We start from the raw sequence: 21852 nt of genomic DNA, 5'->3' as shown, positions 1-21852 counted from the left end.
GTGAGTGGGGGAGCAACAAATGAGCTATTAAGAGAGGATCTGGGAGATAAGTAGTTGTACTCCTTTTGAGATGGTTGGATCACAAAATATGATAGGGCGGTCAGTGAGCTTGACATTGTATAAGGAAAACTCCTGGAGGCTTGAATGTCAAAAGATATGTCATCATAATGGATCAACATAGGTACAGGAGGTGGGAAAATTTGTAGCCCCCAACTCTAGACTCTAGCAAGAGAATCCTTGGAATAATCCACCATTTTGTCATCTATGGCATGGATACAACAAACATATTCAACCACTAAGGTAATAAGAAGTGTAGGATAAAAGAATTACCACTAAATACTTGTGACCAATGGAAAACCCGAGGCCCATGGGGCTGAGGAAACCCTAGCTCTGTGCCTACAGAACCCCATCATTCCCTCCATGATTTTTGTTAATTTAATTTTAAATGATTTTGTTTTTATATTGTTATTTTGTTTAAAAATTTTCCTTTTTCTATATATTTTTAGGTGCTAGTTTATTTTATTATTATTATTTTAATTAAAAAATTAATTTTCTTAAATTTTATTTATTTTTTAGGGTTTTATGTTTATTGATTAAATTGTTTAAAATTTGTTTTTTTAATGGTTTTTAAACATGATTTTGTTTTAATTGCATTTTTTTACTTAAAAAATGTTTTTAAAGATGTTTCTTAAAATATATATATTTGTTTTCCTAAGTTTTATGTTTTTTAATTATTTGTGTATAATAATTTTTAAATTTTTATTTTTTTTCGAATTGTTCAAGAAAAAAAAATTTAATAAATAAATAAAATTAATTAGCAAGATATTTTTCAAGTAATATGCTTTTTCAATTTAGGAGTTGATTTAACCTTTTCATTTTTTATAGTACTAGTTGTCAAGGTCGTGATTTAAATGAAGACTTAATTTTAACTTAGAGAATACACTGCGTACTATTGGTAGCATTACTATTTGATTTGAAGGTGAATTTTAAGGTTTTGTTTGCAATGTATATGTTGTCAGGTCCATGAGTTTAAACAAGCCACAAATTTAACCACCCTAAAAGAAAGTGCTACTGGTAGCACCACATTTTGATTCAAGATTAAAAACAATCACTAAACATGAACTAAAATTAAATGAGAATTTTGGAGGCTTCTCATCAATTTGGTAAGTCCATTCTCTTGGATGGGATGGAACTCATTGCATACATGTTTGCATTTCTTGCAGCGATAAAAGCTCATAATGTGTTTCATGTGTCATTGTTAAAAAAGAATGTGTATGATCCTAACAATGTCATTGACTGAGCTTTGATTTAGGACATACCAAAAAGAAAATTCTAGGTACAACCAATGTGTATACTTGACAAGAAGGCCATTATACTTAAGAATAGAATGTTAGGGAGAGTAAAGGTCCATCTAACCCACTATAACCCTAAAGAAGCAACATGAGAGCTAGAGGATGAAATGTGGGAAGCATATTAATATTTGTTTTGACACTTTGATGTAAAAATGATTGTATATAATGGCAATATGCAGCAAAGGATGGAGCATAAATCTAAGGGAGAGAAATGTGATACCCTAAGTTTTTATCTTCGCTTCAATATTGCACATTTACATGATGAATGGCTAAATTTTAAACGATATAATATGTAAATTTGTACATTGAATGATAATAAAATATATGTATCTAGCCACAAAAGAGGGAAAAATGATGGGTAGCTATGATTACACAAGAGGGGAAAGAGAAGGGGGTTTAAGTAGGTTAAGGAAAAGGACTTTAATAAGTGACTTAACCCAAAGTCTTTACAACCTTAATTAAGTCCCTTGATTATTAATTAATTAATTAATCTTTATTAAGACTTTTTATTGGGTGGGGGGTTGTTGTGGTGCATGAAGGAGGTATGTGAGTCTCCATAAGGATACATGAGCCCTTCATGCCATGAAAGATTAAGCTATTCCCTTTTTTCCATGCAAGAAAAATATGATTTGATTAAAGGTTTTGAGGGATTCGAGTTTGAATATTTTGGTGTCATTAAAACTAATAAAAATCCCGAATTATCATAGATTTGAATTACCCTACAAATGATCATTTGGTTTGAGAAAATTTAGAGACTTATCCTTGAGTGAATTTCCATGAGATTACTATAATCAAACTATAGAAAGCTACAACCACGAATTCACTATAATTGATAACCCTAGAATACCAACACTAAGATTTCCTAGCAAACCTATGTTGGAGATACAGAGAGAAGTGGGATATGGTGAGATCCTGTTGAGAAAAGAAGGGAATCCCATTCATTGGGTTATGTGGGTTGATGGGGGAAGAGGGTTGTGGTTTGGCATTGGTGTAACTGTAAAGATTGACTGTGAAAATGGGGATTGGGTTGTGAGAATAACATTAAAGCTAATGATAGAAAGAGTTTTATGTTGTGGATTCATCACCTCAATTTAGGGGTGACCTTTGTTGCAAAGAGAATCAGAACAATAGGAAGCCCATGGTTGGATGGAACATCCCTCTTTTGTAGTGAGTTGGTGGTCAATTCCTAGATAAATAAATGTTCATGAATATATCTATGAATAGTGTTAATATTAATGCTGAATTATTATGGTTTATGTCATGAATTGAATTAAGCCAAGTTTGTTCAGTTCTTACCACTTCTATTAGTCTACACTTATAAACTAGGTCTCGTGGGTAATTGAATGGTTTCATTATGTTACATACATTTTTATTGTTGTGCCTACATATGGTTTGGAATTAGTTAATATCATACTTATGAGATAAAATATTAGAGAAAAGAATAGTGTAAATTAGGTGGTTAAATTAGTACCTCATATCCTCAAAGTACAAAAAGTATGGGTATGTTACACATGATAGAATTGAGTAAATCCTCCCTCTGCGATTGATTGTGGTGTAGCCTCTTGTCATATTTTTAGTGCCACCTTATAGTGTTCTAAGTGATGGTGCGTTTTCTTTACCTATATCATTGATAATATGCTAGATCTTAATTGTACTTTGCAGCTCTTGGGGATTTGATCATGCCTTTTTCACTTGGATACAATATGTAACTCTTTTTTTAAGCAACGGAAAATGCTAATGTTTTATTCTCACAAAAAAACTATAGTAGTTTCAAGTAGTCAATTTAACTCAACATCAAAATGAATCATGTTTTCTACCAAGGAATGTTAGAAAACTAATAAACTTAAACAGCGATTCTACATGCGGAAAGAACTGAAAAGAATCACTGAAACTTAATGCCCAGGGATACGAATTACCTCCAGCCATTGGTGAAACTGTTGATGCAATTTCCTTCTGAAACACCACGCTCCAGCTGCACAAGCAAAACGGAAAGAAGAAAAATGATCTGAAGGCACTTCCAAGCTCTGCTATCTCAGCTAGATGGTGTAGAACTGAAGGGGGTTGAGATATGAGCTTGGGGACCAAACAGATGAACATATAGCTAAGCTTCCATCAAGCTTCTAAAAGCTATGTGTTAGAAAAACTACAAATCAAGGTAAAGATCAGATCAAAGTGATGGACCACTTCAGTAGCTCCCAATTATAAATTTAGTAATTGCAGTTGATTTTCTTAACTTAAGGAAACTACTGCAGTTGGTTTCCATAAGTTAAGAAAAGCTGCAATTCCATAAATCAAGGTAGCTTTTGTGTAAAATCAATGGAGCTTAACATTCTCCCACTTGGTCCATACTTCCAAACTTAATGTCTCATCTTAAAAACCATTGATAATATGTATTAAGTAATAGATACATGAATCATGGCGATAAGTCCTCTAATGACGAGTATTATCTTCCATGTATTACTATGCATTTATTCTTATTATAATTTATGTGGCAACAATTTCTTAATGAATAAACCTTATGTCTATTCTTGGTCCTTCTTAAATGAATTTTCTCAAATCAACTTAAAGTGCACATAAATATGAGAAAAAACATCACAATAATTAAGAATTTCATTAAAATATCATTGTCCATACAATGAAAAACTTCATAATGGAACCAAGTCCCATATTCAATACATGATCCTTTAATTTAAACGGTGGCATGCCCTTAGTCAAAGGATCAGCGATCATTAACTCAGTGCTGACGTGTTATAGCTAAATACTTAATGTCGATGTGTTTATTTCGACTCCCACTTTTTTAGCCATAAAACCAGCAGCTGAATTATCACAATATATTCTCAATGGCTTAGATATAGAATCCATAATTCTAAGCCCAGAAATGAAATTCTTAAGCCATACACCATGTAAATTAGCCTCAAACAGGATATACATAAGCATGTAGTCTTTGGTCCCTTGAAGGTACCTCATTACTTTCTTTGCAGCTCTCCAGTGGTCTAAACCTGGATCACTCTGATATCGTCCCAACAAATGCAATGTCAGGTCTTGTGCAGACTTGAGCATACATTAGGAATTGCTGATCTCTTAGGTCTAGTAGATCTTCTTAATGTTGTACCATCATCTTCCTAAGAAGTATGTGGTTCAACTTTTTGTTCAAAAGTTCTTGGCAACTCTTGAACTCCTTGATCTACTGGAATATCGTCAGCAGCTTGTGGAACTTCAACAATTGGTTATTCAACACCAGTTTGTACTTGAGGGGTGCTATGAACAATAACCAATCTTTCACTTGAAGTGGAAGGTTGAGATTCTGAATGATCTTTCTTAGAAACCATGTTTCTGGTTTGGTCGCTCCCACTAATCAAGTCATTTTCAAGAAACTTTGCATTTCTTGATTCCACAATCCTAGTGCTGTGAGATGGACAATAAAATCTGTAAGTATGTATGATTTCTAATATGTCTGAACTCCTATTGGCACCTTTCTTTGACTTGTTGGTCTGCTTTCCCTTTATGCAGTCCACACAAGTCTCAAGATCAATAAAATCTAGAGTATTAAGTATTCCTTCATTTACCAATCTTTTAATTCTATCTATGGAGATATGACCTAGTCTCCGGTGCCATAATTTAGAGGAAACTTCATTAATAACACATCTTTTAGTGCCAGTGTGAACATGCATTGAATCATATGTGACATTGTTTTGTAAATTAATGCAGTAAAGACCATTAGACAAAATACCATTCCCAACATAATCAGATTTATAGAATAGACTGAAAGATTTTTCTGAAAAGTTTAAGGAATATCCAAAAGGTACAAGCCTTGAAACTGAAATCAAGTTTCTAGAAAAACTTGGAACATAAAAGGTCTTTTCTAACTCCAAAACAAAACCACTACTTAAAGTTAAATAACATGTTCCTATAGCTTCTACATGCGAGCCCATCTTGTTTCCTGATAAGATGCTTTGCTCACTTCCCACTGGCTTCCTTAGGTTTTGCAAACCTTGCAAGGAATTCGAAATGTGAATTGTCGATCCAGAATCAATCCACCATGTGTTAATATTAACATTAACCATATTAGATTCATAACAAACTAACGAGATTACTTCCTTAAGTTCGGGAATGTCAGAACGAATTTCAGAGAAATTTGCAGGTTGTACTACTGCATCAAAATAAAGAATCACATGCTTATGTTGAGGCTTAATAAACTTTCATGTTTTACCAATGTAAAACATGCTAAAAAGAATTGAATCAAATGACATGAAAATTGCCTGTGGGCTAAATTTTCAATTCAAACAGATTCAATAAAACTTTATGAACTTTCATGTTTTACCAATGTAAAACATGCTAAAAAGAATTGAATCAAATGACATAAAAATTGCCTGTGGGCTAAATTTTTAATTCAAACAGATTCAATAAAACTTTATGATAAAACTTATTAATTCATAACTCCTGTGGGTAGGTTATGAAATTTTATCCTAATTAATCACATAAATATAATAAAAATTCCTGTGGGATAAAATTTATTATATTCAGTGTAATTAATTACAATTTAATGTCTAAATAATCTTTATGTGATCTTGCCAATCAATATATAATTTTATTTAATTAAAGATGCTGTGGTTATTCTCTAATTAATTAAAATCATATGGATCACTAGACATTATTTTGTTGCATAAACAAAACTTAACCAGAGAGAAAAATAATGTTTACTGAAAGGAGTAAGTCAAAATGACATTTTAATAAACTCCATATAACTGTAATAATTCTCCAGCAAAATCAAAAGCAGTCAGCATTACCGAAAATGACTACAAATTGATTGTTCAATTTATAAACTAAACCCGGAGATTGACTGAAGCAGCGTTGATCTACTTTGCACTTGCATAGCAAATGCAATTCGAAAGCTAGCTGGCTTGACTTCAGGCTCCATCCTTAAGTTTATAAAGCAACAAAAATTGACCAGCAAACAAGCTATTTTGCTCACAAGATCTCTGAACCATGATTTATATCAACAGCAACCTTTATTCACATGTATCCCAACACACAAAATATTGTTCCTTCAGTTTACTTTTAAGAACGTCTCTCGTGCACAGACCAGCAACAGAAAACGATAAACAAATATATCATCTTATTTACCAACGTAACCTTGTTATTAGAAGTGAGCAAAATCACATTATTAATGTCATTATAATCCCTGCCTCTTTATCTCATGAATTTACCAGATCAAACATCTCTAAAGAAAGCTTACAGCTCTATTTAACGGTGCGCTCTAAAGAATCGAAAGCATATGCGGAAAAAGACTGTTATGCTTAATAGGCCATGCCCAGAAATAAGAATTCGTTTCTTGGCCAACACACAGCAAGGCAGAGGTAAAAGGGCTCTGATACCAATTGTTAGAAAACTAATAAACTTAAACAGTGATTCTGCATGCGGAAAGAACTGAAAAGAATCACTGAAACTTAATGCCCAGGGATACGAATTACCTCCAGCCATTGGTGACACTGTTGATGCAATTTCCTTCTGAAACACCACGCTCCAGCTGCACAAGCAAAAGGGAAAGAAGACAAATGATCTGAAGGCACTTCCAAGCTCTGCTATCTCAGCTAGATGGTGTAGAACTGAAGGGGGTTGAGATCTGAGCTTGGGGACCAAACAGATGAACATATAGCTAAGCTTCCATCAAGCTTCTAAAAGCTATGTGTTAGAAAAACCACAAATCAAGGTAAAGATCAGATCAAAGTGATGGACCACTTCAGTAGCTCCCAATTATAAATTTAGTAATTGCAGTTGATTTTCTTAACTTAAGGAAACTACTGCAGTTGGTTTCCATAAGTTAAGAAAAGCTGCAATTCCATAAATCAAGGTAGCTTTTGTGTAAAATCAATGGAGCTTAACAAGGAAAAGACTCAACCACACTTGATCAAGTTTGCTAATACTCTATGGGTTTAACCCATGTTTCCAATTTGATGAAACCTAACCAACTTTCATTACATTTTAACTAGATAATTTTTACCAAGATTCATTGTGTTTGACCTACATTCACCTATTTACTATCTATGCTTTATCCCATTTAAATATTTCTTGTGTATGTTTTTTCACAAATTTTTCCATGCTCTCCATTTTGGATTTATTAGTCCATTTTATATTGGGAGTACAATAAAATCGCCAAACATCTAAATTTCAAAATTTTGTTTTAAAAAAAATACCAATATTGATATCATACTAAAAAAATTGAAGAGATGCTTTGGAAAGTTGTTCCTAGATTTCATTGCATTTTCGAAGGCTTCTTTGCGTTTTTTAAACATGGATAGCTAGGTTATCTCTTGATGATTTCTTCCCGTGAAAATTGAGAGAATTTTCCCAGATTGATTTTGGTGGAGTCTCTTGTCATAGTTTGAGTGTTACTTTATAGTGTTGTAAGTGTTGATGTTTTTTCTTCACTTATATGGTTGAAGAATATGTTGGATCTAATTTTACCTTGCACCTTTGGGAGAATTTATAGTGCCTTTTTCCACTTGTAGACAGTATGTAACTCTTCTTTTTTTAGGAATGGATAGTATTGTGTTTTTATTTTATTTTTAAATTAGAATGGTTTTAACGAGTCAATTTAACTCCACCATCAAAATGAATCATGTTTACTCGGATGAGAAAGACTTGATAAGTTTGCCAATATTGAATATTGGATGCTGCCAATTTGTTGAAATCTAACACAGTTTTATTACTTCTTATCATATTTGACTTCATCTGGATAATTTTTAGAGTTTCACCAAGTTTGATCTACATTCATCAATTTCACTTTGTATGCTTTATACCATTTAAATTATTCTTGCATAAATAATTTGCTGAGATTTTTTGCAAGTTTTGCCATAAATCTCTATTTTGAATCTTTCAAGTCCATTGTATATTGTGAATACAATAAAATTCCCCTTCATCTAAATTTCAATATTTTTCTTAAAAAGACATTACCAATATACTGATTGTACAAACACATTGAAGAGATAGTTTAGAAACATGTCCCAGACTTCTTTGCATTTTTTTAAGTCTTCTCTGCATTTTCTTATCACTCTTTTCCTTTCTAGTATTATTACATTAAATTAATACATTTAATTTGAGAAAGAAAACAGAGGAATGAAAACTCATTCCTCCTATTTTTCATTATTAGAAGATCAAAAATGCATTCCTATAGCCTTAGATCAAAACAGACATATACTTCAGTTTTATTCTTCCCTTCCCGAGAATATAAAATGGTCAATCTTTTATAAAGAGATGCAAAAGAAAAAGGTAATTATAGTAAAATTTATATCAATGATATTTATAACATTTTTCCTTTATGTATTTAATAATACACCATTAATAATTTAGTGTTCTTTCCATGGTGTTTTTATTATCAATACAATACTTACAGTATAAACATATGAACATAGTAATTGGTAATCTTTGAACATTACATTTTTTCCATTGCCAATTCACTAACCGCCTTATATGCAATTCTATTTCAAAGCTGATTCAGCAATCGCTTTTGATGCATTCTTGTTACCATGGATCAAACATGTGAGAAAACAGAATTATTTTATTCTGTCATAATAAATTTCAGATAGTTTTATTGCCATAATGAAAATGTATATCCACAATTGACCTTTTTGGGGACATAACCCACTACAGTTCACATCCTGGTTCTAATATTCATTTTTAACCCTTTTTGCAAAGTCTAAGTAGCTATTTACAAATATGATCAGTCAAGTTCATGCAGTGGCATGACTACTCAATATTCTGCTTATCCTCACGACGGGATCTTACACATCCAAATGTAAATAACTCTCAGCATAAGATTCTAATCCCCTATTTCTGCCATTTTGCTTATTTTTTCTCCTATATTTGATCCAATCAGTGCGATTCTAATCTCTTATTCTGCCATTTTGCCTGTTTTTTCTCCTACATTTGATCCAAGCAGTGCCCTGTTCGGGCACTATTAGAGTACCTGACACCATCACTTGCTTTGCTGCAGTTAATGATGCCATAGGATTTGGCTTTCTTCCCTGATACAAAGATCAAAATTCATGCCTCCTCTTCTCCTTCCCAAGATTCTTCCAGTTGTTTCACAACTACAACATTAGTTGCCTCCTGAATCATGGCCATATCAGTGATTCTATTCCATCTTTGTAGAGATGCAATAATATCAGTTGTCAGAGTTTCCGATGAGTTTCACCCAGTGATCGTTCATCTTCAACTCTTTCCACCAGTGAGGCTTTATGTCTTTCTCTTTGGTAGTTTGTGAAGATTTTGCTTTTGAGCATGAGGCCATCACATGTCCATGTTCAAAATAAACTCTGCATCATGAAGCAATGCTTTCATAGTGCAGTCTTTGTGTCCAGATTCCATCTCCACTCAACACCACTTGATCAGGAAGGCCTTATAGCCTAAATCAGCATAAATACATGTTCAAGAATATTATTGTTAGTTTTTGGAGGCATCGTAATGAACCTACAAAATGTATTACCAATGGCTCTTAGACTCCAGCTACCCCAGTGTTCTTAGGGTGGAATAGGCAAGCAAACCAATATCAGGACCTCCAGCAATATTTTTTGTGTGAATTAAACCTAGGGCACCATAGCTTTATAAAAGAGATCCACGCCCTCCATAAACCAAAGCCTGTTAATTAGAACTCCGTCTCTATCATCCTCTGCAACAAATTCAAAGATTAAGAAATCATTCACAGTTGGGTGGATGACCACTGTCCTCTGCATAGAGGATCGCCCATTGTGCCTCTCTCCATTACTGGAGCTTTTTCAGAGAAGGCCAAAGACTGTGTAAGAAAATAAAGTTATGTTAACATACATTGTGATCTGCCACAAATTTCTGTAAAGAGAAGCAAGAAACTTGGGCACAAATACCTAGACCCCTTGAAAAGTGCACACAATAAATGACCTTAGACTGAATTTAGGACTCTGTCAATTTGCCGTTTCATACACTCTTTCAATGCTATACGTTCATGAGATTATTCCATGAAATCCCAGGTCAATTAATGAAATGTTGAAGTTTCGGCCTAGGTTAATCCTAAGGCCTTGGACGCTTTACTTTTTCGTTAAGGGACAGTGGGCATTAGGACCGGTTTGTATAATAGACATGAAAGGAGAGGGTCAAAGGATTCACTTCATGGCAAAAGCATGAAAAGATAACCTTGGCAACGATGCACCAAAAGCTCTGTAAGACTGTATGCCAATACAATATCTTGTCATAATTAACTTAGATCGTCTAGATCCCGATATTCTTAAAATTGTTTTTCTCTGAAGAAGAGAAAGTTGCAGAGACAAATAAACAAGTCACAATAAGAAAACATTTCTACTCGATAGCATGCACTCTTGTAATAAAACATGCATTTAGCTCTTTAGCATACAAGAAATTAGAATTAGAGCATACAATTTCCTATGGTAAACTAAATCTATATTTAACTAAAACAAAGAGACCCTCAAATTTTAAACTCCATTTTACTGCAAAATCGTTGTTGAGCAGTCTTTCTCTCCCTGCACAAACAGCAGTAAGAAGCAGAATCCACTGCCTCACTATTATCACTGGGTAGTTGCTAGTCTCCAAGCATCCTCTATCGAATCCAATGTTACATTCAAGCTGCGATTCCCAAAGAAAACCCATCACTGTAGCTTTTGAACTTGTACTATTTACAGTCTGTGGGCTCATAGAATAAGTCCTGCAAAGAATGGCCGCCACAGAGAGGCATAATTTTGTTGGCTTGTGACCATTCGTGTGTATTACACTCTGAGTGACAAGAATTAATCATCCAGATAATAATATGTCCCTGCATTCTTCTGTTCTCTGTCCTTTGTTGAATCAAATTTATTTATACGAGGCCTGTAGTTCGTCGGATCTCGCCTAAATGTAATATCCAGGTGCTGACAGAAAACATAAAAACCACAATGTTAAAACTTGGAAAAATGAGGAAGTCAAACTTTGTATTAAGGGAAACATAGATTGGAATTTTCTACATAAAATCAGATCTATCAATAGCCGGATCATGGATAATGCAAATGATAGAACTTTACTGATAGAAAGAGGTTCATTCCTGTTTGTAGACTCTGCGGAGCATGGGCAGTACACTCCCGAGAGGGTTTCCCATCATATACTATAACCCTGTCTGCCAAATATGTTGCCATTATAAAATCATGCTCAACAACAAAAGCTGTCTTCTTGGCATGAAGAATAAATCGCTTTATGACCTTCGCTGCCACAATACGCTGTTCAGAATCTAAGTACGCACTTGGTTCATCAATGAGATAAATATCTGCAGGCTGCACAAAGATGTGAAGTCTTTGTCAAATTACAGTTACCGGACCGATGATACAGGGGCACAGTCAGAACAAAACATTTACTCCAAATGTGATTCCCAGTGCCCTCTTACAAATCCAATAACTCTTTGACTATTGCAATACCAGACGACAATGTATGATATGAATGCAGACAGAATGGAACATGCTCATATATAAACATGTAAGCATTAAAGCATTTTTAATGAGCAGAAAAGTATGAAGTTATCTCCTAGCAAGTCCAATGGGAAAAAGAAAAAATGGCTCTTAGGTAAGTCAAGGTGTATAGAAAAGCATGCCTTGCCAAGACATAAGCATATCGCTACTCTCTGCAATTCTCCACCTGAAAGATTTACAACTTCCTGATCCAATAATTGTTCAATTTGGAGGGGTTTCATGACATCAGATGTGAATTGAGGATGAGTGTATGAATCTCGAATCTTTTGGTGTAATAAAATCCTTACAGAATTCTGAAACTTTGGGCTTATCTTCTGTGGCTTGTATGAAACATTAAATTCAGGTATCTCCACCTCTGAGTTTTCGATTGTATCTGGTTTTAATAATCCAGCCTGCGAGAGAAGATGATTTAATAAGCCAAGATACTTGTCAGCCATGGCTGAAAACATTAAATAAACTCAGGATTGAGTTCAACTCATCTTTATAAATAGGCAACCTTAGAAGAAATAATAAGGAAAAACGGATTCAACTAATATCCCCAGAAAACACAGAGCGAAATGACAGTTCCATACCAGCATGCGTATGAAGGTGGTTTTTCCTGTTCCATTTTCTCCCAACATTACAACAATCTGTGAATCAGTGAATTCTCCTTCCTCTACATCAAGTTTGAAATTGCCCTGTGTTTTAGACATACTTGGATATTTGTAGCGTGCATAGGATTTTATCTCTTCTGCACTTTCCTGCGGAATCTCTGCAACCTGCGAAGACTAAAGTCATTAAAGAGTTCAATATAAAGGTTGAAGGAAAGAATGCGAAGATTGCATGAAGCTAAAGAAAGTTAACCTTGAACGTAAGTGATTCATCTCGAAAACGAAGATTCTCAGTAGGCACGAAACCAGACAGAAAGATATTTATCCCTTCTCTGACCGAAAATGGAAGCGTTACTACACCATAGACGCCAGGCTTCCCGTACAGACAGCAAATAAAGTCCGATAAATAATCAAGGACACTAAGATCATGCTCGACAACAATAACATAGCTGAAAAATTAAAATACTCCGCCATCAGTAGCAACTGAAGGAACTAAATAATAAGCAAACTTATCAAACAAAAGTAGATTTAATGACTAACAGATTACTAAAACTTGACCTGTTGGGCCGGAGCAAGGACCGGATTACTAATGCAGCTTTAAGCCGTTGCCTTACATCAAGATAACTTGAGGGTTCATCAAACATATATATCTCAGCATGTTGAACTGCAACTACTGCAATAGCAAACCGCTGCAATTCTCCTCCAGATAACTCGTCAACATTTCGATCAATAACCTGATTCAGTTCAAGATCAGTGCAAAGCTCGGACTTCATATCTCTTTCATCCTTTTGAGAAAGCACCTGACCAACATTCCCTTGAACTGCCTTTGGTATATGATCAACATATTGAGGCTTGATTATAGCCTAGTCCAATATCAGCCAAGTAAAAATCATATCAGCCAACTACAAGTCAAAATGCTGTTTAGAAACAAATAAATCAACTGGTTGCATGAAAATTTGGACTCTATTTCGGGCAAGCTAGCATGACCCTCATATTTTTCATCATCAGAAAACATGTCCAAGAGCATCTTCAGTGTGCCAGCTCTTTCCAACACATGTGCATGGAATCATCCTTTTTTTGGATATGGTGACTAATGTTGATAGTCATGCGTAAATTTTTTATCTTTCAACTTTCCAAACCTTTCAGAAATAAGATACACTTATGCACCTTATCTATAGTTGCTTATTCCAGTCTATTTGATGTCTAGTGCTTTAAGCTGCATATGCAGTCCCAATTTTCTCCTTTGTAAGGCAATAATGTTTAAAGTGAGATATTTGGAGAAAGAAAAACCTTCAAATTATCTTCTAAAATACGTGTGAAATAATTCTGTAGCTCTGATCCCCTGAAATATGTAAGAATTTCTTGCCAATCAGGTGGATTCTGCAAAAGAGAAGCCATTATGAAACCTGACTTATATGACAGTTAACATAGAACATAGTAAAGGATCAAAATATATGACAACATTAAAATACTAAAAGTTAAGAACGGTAGCTTGACATCCAAGTCCTTACATTGAACCTGCCAAGATTGGGCTTCAGTTTTCCAGCAAGCACTTTGAGTGCAGTGGACTTTCCTATACCATTGGTTCCAACAAGTCCCAAGACCTGTCCTGGTTTTGGTACAGGTAACCTGCAATACAATAACAGCCAATCTTTCTAAAGATTGACAAAGTGCAATGTAAAACACAGCTGTTTTTCCCAGTTCCAAGGTATATACTGACGCACTAACCTATGTAACTTGAATGTGTTTGGCCCATATCGATGTGTTGTATCTTTTTCTAAATCCTTGGGTAGGTTAATGATCTGGATAGCATCAAATGGACATTTCTGTAGTGGAAACAGAATAAAATTAGCTTTGAAAACACAGTCGTTATGAAATGCTTTGAATTTTGCACAAGACTGCACTTTCTTTATTAAGATATCATGATTCTATGGAAACCAAGAATAGACAATTTTATTCAAAACAATAATTTAACCTTAACACAGATACCACAGCCAATGCACAACTCTTCTGATATAAAAGCAATTTTGGAGGAAGAAGAAACTTCTATGCAGAGCTTTCCTGTACAATGAATAATTCAGAATCCTTTAGCATAATCAACAATAGCAGAATATTTCAATACATAAGAACTGTTCCAGTAAACAGTAAAAATGATAAAATGATATTAGTTTTGCACAAAACATAAATGGCTTGAATTTACCCACTTACAGTAAGTCAGATAAAAAAAATAGTTGTGCATTCCTATGATTTCAGAAGGGCTACTATTTGGTATTTTTGAAATTGAAGCTCCGTATTATTTTCCAGCGACAATGATAAAATGAATTTATTTTGCAAAAAACATAAATGCATTCAATTTACCCACCTACAGCAGACCAAGGAAAATATAAATGTGTATTCTCATGATTTCACAAGGGTTTCTATATTTAGAAGTGAAGTTCCATATCATTTTCCCAACATGTATTTCCTTGATACTGGAAGTAACAGACCAGATAGAGATATAGATTATTAACTTAAAAAGTTAAACCACAAGCTGTCATAATTTCTAATTTTCCTAGTATTGTGTTTGTATATTTATCATTAATGTTTTTAATATGTGGCCCTAGTTATAGGCTGCTTTCAATGACATTTAGTATCAGTGTATAATCTTGAGTTCACATCAAGATTATAAAGGTGCAGAATTTTGTTCTCTATTTCCCTAGATAATGGGTCGTTACCAATTGTATTTCGTCACAGGACAATGGAACTTCTTGACTATATTTCCTTAAAGGCATATTCATGTGTTATTGTGTGGAATCAACATATTTTTTAAAATACTCTTTCCTCCAAAATAATATCCTTTATAAAATGATAGGGAAGAGGTTTTTAACCCTAGTCTTCCCGTGGCCACCAAATATTCCTAGCCAACTCTCCTACCTGAAATACTTCAAAAACAGTAAGAGAATATGGTTCCATATTTATAACCGACAACCTCCTATAGATGCATGGAAAACTCTTGAGAAGATATTCTCCAGACCTAATGTATTCAACTTGAAAATCATTTGATTGCTTCGCTTCAGGATGCTATTGCCCAATTGCTGAATACTAATACCGAACTTCAGGAGTGCAATCTTTTACAGCAGAAATCTAATACCAAATTCGTTGACAAGTCTCAAAACCTGAAGAATGACAATGATCTTTGCTTCAAAAATTAGCTGAAAAAGATACATCCCTCCAAAATTTTTGTAACCTTAATCAAAGCCTATACAAAAATAAGTGGATTCAGAAATACTAAAGGGGAGAAGGAAAGGGTACCTGACACCTTGCAAAAGGATACTTTATCCTCTTCTGATGCAACTTCCTCTCTTGTAATGTTGGCTAGTCATGAGCTTTCTTCTCCCAACTTTGAGAAGTATATTGAAGGTATTGGTTCCAAATTACTTCTTCAAATGGGTTATACAAGTAGTGGACTTGATGAGCAAGCATAAGGTATCATTATTCTTGTTGGCCCTAAAATAAATCAAGTGAGAGAAAGCCTTGGATAGGTTGAGACTTCATTGCTAAATGCAACTCTCCATCTTGCTTCTACTACAACTGATTCACAAGAACTAGAACTAGAACCCGCAGCATCTACTTGAACGATGGATCCATGGACACCAGAGCCTACACCTTTCAATCAACTGGAACCAAATGCTTCACCATCTATGTCTAAGCTATATTAATGCCCCAATTACAGTGATTGGAAACATTATCTCCTTTTGCTTCTCCTCAACCCCACTTATGCTTACTCATGTAACATTGATTTCAATTTCAAGGTTATGGAAGAGTTCCTTACTTGTCTTCATAGGATGATACCTGATCAAGAAGCTCACAAAAGAGATGCTAGCAAATTATTTGGGTGTGTTGTTGTTGTCCAAGAAAGGAGTATTGCCATGTAAGCCATTAGAGTTTAGAATTTTATTTATGTGTTTTATTTGGAAGTTAAATTATGTTTTCTTTATTTCCTATTTGACACTAATGAAATGTAATTTGAGTCCCTTAGGGGTGGTAAGAGTGGAGGGATAATCTATGATCTTGGAGAAATGCAAGTAACATAATATTCTTGAGGATTACAGAAAGCTCCAAATACTATTGCAGAAGCATATGTGTTACTAGGAGGTCTTATTCTAGCGTGGGAATTGCATATTACTCCATTGACAGTTTTGGGAGACTCCGTGAATATAATCAAAGCAATGCTAGGGAAGTCTCACCCTTTGGACAACAGATTGGCCAAGATCATAGCACAAGAATATTTGAAGTAAAAAATTTATAAATATTTCACATCAAATGTGAGTTAAATAAGGAGTTGGATATCATGGCTAAGAGGGGCACCTCTTTAGCCAAGGATGAAATGGAAAAAGTGGAGAGGGACTCCTTAGTCAAATTAATGAGCATTGGATCTTTAATCATGTGGAGATAGCAATTATCCCACTATTTCAAAACAAGAATGAAAAGGACATTAGATTCCAGCCCTGCAATGTCTACGCACATTACCAAACATGTCCACAAATGCCCCAAGGCAAGTGTTACAATTAATGACAATGTTCTTCACCTAGTGTTAATGTGGAGATTATGCTCAGTCTTTCACATTCACACATCAACTTTGGATCTAGGGAAGTAATATATATGAAAGATACTAATGAAAATTAGTGAAACAGAGGACAAGTCACTAAATTTTACAATCGAACCAAGCCAAGTTATTAAGGATTAGGAGGTAACAACACAGCTATGAGAAGACTTATTGTCCGCTCACTTCAAAAAGTTTCTTATGTGAAAAATTATGCATTCCTTTGGAAATAGTATGAGGGAACTTGCAGAGGAAAAGCAGTTGCTAATGTTCTGATAGTTGAACAATAAATAATTTAAAGAGAACAAGAAAATGGAGGCAAAGTGGACATGTTATAAGAATTTGAAGCAAATGATCCTTCTCTATATGGAATAACCTATGATCTAAGTAACCGGATTCGTTGATATACCCCGGCGAACCTGAATCTCGTGTGTCCGATACGATTCGCTGGAAAATCTTATCCCAAAATCAGATTTGACAAGTCCGACTAGGATTCATACGAATCCTGTACAAATCCCGTACATGACCAGCGAATCCCGATTTTAGGATTCTTATCCCAGAAAAATGCCTGCCGCGGGTTAAAAAGCACACATTTCTTCTATTCTTTCACGCTGTTTGTCATTTGTATCTGCATTGTTTGAGCTGTTTGCAAGGAGATAAATCATAAGAGTTTGGAGTAAGGAGCTAAGGGAGTAGAGCGTTCAGCAAGGAGATTCAAGCAACAAGTAAGTGCATTTCAGCTCCATTTTTTTGCATTTCTTATTCTATTACAGCAGTTTGTATATGATTTTTTGTTTACAAATTTGTGCATGTTTTGTTCATTTTTTTTACAGTATTCATGGCTCAATCAAAGGCAGCAATTAGGGGGCAAAGGAAGGGCAAGAATGTCTCCATTGGAGATGCCCCTCCTCCCCCAATATCATCAGAGTCTGCTGCAAGTAATGTTGAGGGAAGAGGAGGACCTAGAGACAACATTGATAAATATCCATTGTGGAAATATGTCATAAGAGAGGATGGGACAAGCACCAAGGGGAAGGGAGGAGGCAATGTGCAATGGAGATGCAACTTTTGTCACATTGCTTTCAAAAGCACATATTTCCATGTGAAAGCCCATTTGTTGGCTTTACCGGGTTGTGGGATTGGAGCTTGTAAAGTTGTTCCTTTACAAAAGAGAAAAGACTTGGAAAAGGAGTCCACTATTGGTATGGAAAATGTGGCTTCAAAATCAAGAAAACCCAAGAATGAAGACCCCCTTCCATTTTTGAGGAAAGCCACCACCAAATTTCCATTTGAGAGTTCTATTGGGGGACAAGCAGCAAAAAGAAGAGCAATTGCACTTGGTCCAATGGACAAGATTTTCCAAAAAGAGAGACGGGAAGAGCTTGATCTCACCATTGCCTTCTTCTTCTATCAAAACTTCATATCATTTAATGTTGCACGCTCACCTTTATTTATTTAGATGTGCCAAGCTCTAACTCAAGGGGCTCCATCAAGGTATGTGCCTCCTGGGTTAGAGAAACTGAGAACCACATTGTTGACGAAGGCAAAAAAAGAGGTGCAAAAAATGCTTGAGCCTATTGTAGCATCATGGCCAACATCTAGGGTTAGCATTGTTTCTGATGGTGGACAGATCCAGCACGACACCCAATCATCAACTTCATGGTGTATTCCTTGAATGGTCCAGTTTTCATGAAAGCAGTGGATACACTTGGAGAATACAAGGATGCACAATTTATTGGTGAGTTATTTATTAAAGTTATTGAAGATGTAGGTGTTGATTCTTGTGTGCAAATCATTACAGATAATGCACTTGTTTGCAAGGCTGTTGGCATGATTGTGGAAGCTAAATATCCACAAGTGTTTTGGACACCTTGCATTGTCCATTCATTGAACTTAGCACTGAAATCCATTGCTTCTGATGTGCTTTGGATTGGTAACATTATTGAGGATGCACGACATATCCGTAACTTTGTGCAAAATCATACAAATGTCGTCACTATCTACAAGGAGTAGACCAATCTATCATTGTTGAAGATTGTTGATACATGGTTTGCCTCTTCATTCATGATGTTGAAGAGGTTGAGGGAGGTCAAGACCACTTTTGGGTCCATGGTTATTTCTGAGTTTTGGTCTTTTTGGAGAAAGACAAATCAGGTAGCCTCTAAAAGAGTGAAGGACACAGTGCTAGATGATGCTTGGTGGGAGAGGGTAGATCTAATTATTCAGATCATGGACCCTATCCTTTCTTTGCTTTGATTTACAGATACAAACAAACCCATCCTAGGAGAGGTTTATGAGGGATGGGATTCCATGATTGAGTCTGTGAGGAGCATTATTCTACAGAGTGAGTGCCCCGAGTATGAGACATCACCAGAGGCCTTCTGTGATACTATACATGATATTCTTGTCAGCAGATGGGACAAGAATTGTACACCCTTACATTGTTTGGCTCACTCATTGAACCCCAAATACTACAGCCATGAGTGGCTCACCATATCTAAATACCAGCCTATTTAATTTAGAAATACAACATAATTGTAATTTATACATGGAAAGCTTCTCAGATGTCTTTCCAAATGGATTCAACAAGACTTCTTGGTTATGAGTAGAAATTGTTGATTTACTCTAATTATGGGTTGTAGTAATGGAATATATCACAGATACTAATAATTAACTGGTCAGCAGATTTGTCTCAGAAATTGTTTACAACTTAAGCGGCAAGGGAAAACTGAAAACATTACAGAATGGGTTGGTGGATTATCCAAAGATCAATCTCTATTTTCAAAACTTGAAAGGTATTGTAAAATCCTATGAAATGGTAAAGAGGACAGAGCCTCGTGACAAAAGAAGCCAAGTTTAAAAAGTTGGGTTAGAATGCACTTAAAAAGAAATAGTATGTTCCAAGAGATACACTCTGAAAACAAAACGAAAACAGGAAAGCGCACCTGTTCTAACAACTGGACAGCTCTTCTTACACTCTTGTCTGCATTTCTTGGGTTTGCAGCGATCTGAACTTACTATAGCAATTCTTGTTAGGCGATCAGCCATTTTTTCAAGTCACCTGCTCCAAATGCAAGCAATTGTCAGAGTTAAAGCTGTTCGATTGCAATACATAGGAGAGACCAAAATAATAAATAAATTAGATTGAATTAGTACAGTAAAGCCGATTGTGCTGGATGAAAATATCAGTAACAGTAATGCAGTCTCAAATAACATAACAATTCTGCAGCCTCAAATAACATAACAATTCACAAGAAGAGGAAAAAAAACTGCTATTCAACATACTACAATCCCATGCACCCTGATTTCCATCCACTCCAGCTAACAACGCTTTAGAATAATCATTTTAGCCGATATGTCATAGGTAGGGTATTTAGTTTGCCAAATTTACCCAGCACTGGTACCTGCCATGAATGGCCAGGGTCATGCTCCTCATAAAGGGTGAAACTTATCTCTGGGAATTTGAATCAAGGATCAAACTTATCTCTGGGAATTTGAATCTTGATCCTTGATGACAGAAGAAACACCCAGCTTTACAAATTAACCAAACCTATTCTCAATTATAAAATCATTTTAACTAAGCCAGTAGTCTAAACACGTTAGCAATAGGCTTTTTCTAGCTGTTGAAAATAAGGAAGATAGAAATCAACATTTTGATATGAAATTTGGTAAAAATCTTTTAAATGGAAGGAATTATAAATATTAGAAGTGTATATTGTAGACCTCAGTGGTGACAGGTATTGCTAAATTTATATTTATATTTAAAAAAACTTGTTTTTATTACAAAATTATAATGTGTTAAAAAAATTCAAAGCTATTTTAATAATACATACTAAGAGATTAGGTTGTGCATATGTTTTAAAATTGTTTTTATTTGGTTAAGAGATTATCTTTCTTTAAAGAAAGAAGTTAATGGCCTAAAACCTAAAAGTATCTGATCAGAGTGAAAGTATGTCTCCCTCAAACCCTAATTAAAAATGATTTTCTTTAAATAACAATAATAAATCAACTTACATTAACTTAGCAAACACTAAAAATAACTATCCCCAAATATTAATTTGAAAACTAAATTATGATAAATTTTAAAAACTTAAAACAAATACACATTCAAACAAAATCTTAATTATATCTGTATTGAAATGAACGCGAGAAAGACAGACAAAACAGGTTGCGTGTGGGCAGCTGGAAGCACAAGATCCACGCTGTTTCTGCTTAGGAATGGATGCGACGAATGATAAAAACTAATAAAAGCGAGAGAAGAAAGATAAAGTTACCTGGAATGAAGTGCTTGTATAAGGGAGGTTTCCTCGGCTTCTCCTCAATGAGCAGTACTGTTTTTCTCTGAACATACTCGATCCCTCTTATCCCTTGGCATTGCGATGCTTTTACTTTTGTTGGGCCGTCATTCGATTCCACCGCCATGATATCAACCTCGATATTCTGTACACATGTACAGTACACTCACATGACGTGGATCAAGGAATTCGCCATAATAATTTCACTGCACTAGTATACGTAGTATATACTATATACCATTGGCAAAGTGTTACCAGAGTATATTCGTTTCTTTTCGCTCTTTAAGGTCGAATATGTTTTATATAATTTTTTGATGGGACTATAATTAATTATGATTTTTAACTATTTTGGTAAAAAACAATTGGGTTCATTGATTCCTATTAAGTTTGAATTTGAAATTTCAAGAACCATAACATTTTATTGTTAATGTTATAATCAATTAATTATTATAAAAATATTTTTCATTATCATATAACTCAAAAAGATAAACTTAAATAAAAAAATAACATCTAACACCTGTTTTATCTAACTGCCAAAAATAACGAATTTTT

At 34.7% G+C, this 21852-nt stretch overlaps 1 protein-coding gene across 2 annotated transcripts; it reads right to left on the bottom strand.

Annotated features, from left to right (window-relative positions):
- Nucleotides 1-9156: 9156 nt before the first annotated feature.
- LOC149239409 (ABC transporter E family member 2-like) lies at nucleotides 9157-21487 on the bottom strand. 2 transcript variants are annotated; one of them, XM_089373409.1, is made up of 13 exons: nucleotides 21280-21487; nucleotides 19951-20066; nucleotides 14399-14484; nucleotides 14152-14249; nucleotides 13935-14052; nucleotides 13714-13803; nucleotides 12982-13286; nucleotides 12677-12872; nucleotides 12406-12591; nucleotides 12121-12225; nucleotides 11956-12018; nucleotides 11396-11641; nucleotides 9157-11245 (listed from the first exon to the last, which is right to left on the bottom strand). In XM_089373409.1, the coding sequence occupies exons 2-13, from the start codon at nucleotides 20051-20053 to the stop codon at nucleotides 11126-11128; spliced, it is 1716 nt and encodes a 571-aa protein (XP_089229535.1). In that variant the 5' UTR covers nucleotides 20054-20066; nucleotides 21280-21487; the 3' UTR covers nucleotides 9157-11125. The 2 variants fall into 2 exon arrangements, with proteins under 2 accessions (XP_089229535.1, XP_089229534.1); XM_089373408.1 differs by having other exon boundaries at nucleotides 11956-12225; nucleotides 21280-21484.
- Between the last annotated feature and the right edge of the window lie 365 nt (nucleotides 21488-21852).

Source organism: Pinus tabuliformis, chromosome 8, assembly GCF_031772625.1.
Source record: "Pinus tabuliformis cultivar Carrire ecotype Pingquan chromosome 8, CPIR1, whole genome shotgun sequence".
Lineage (NCBI taxonomy): Eukaryota > Viridiplantae > Streptophyta > Pinopsida > Pinales > Pinaceae > Pinus > Pinus tabuliformis.
This window is presented reverse-complemented; position numbering and strand designations above follow the sequence as displayed.

Excerpts from the sequence above, each read along its gene's own strand:
- LOC149239409 (XM_089373408.1), bottom strand. The coding sequence starts at position 20,053 with ATGGCTGATCGCCTAACAAGAATTGCTATAGTAAGTTCAGATCGCTGC. Across the intron at positions 14,485-19,950 it reads CTGTCCAGTTGTTAGAACAG|GAAAGCTCTGCATAGAAGTT; the intron begins GTGCGCTTTCCT and ends TTCATTGTACAG. Across the intron at positions 12,226-12,405 it reads CCACCTTCATACGCATGCTG|GCTGGATTATTAAAACCAGA; the intron begins GTATGGAACTGT and ends CTTCTCTCGCAG.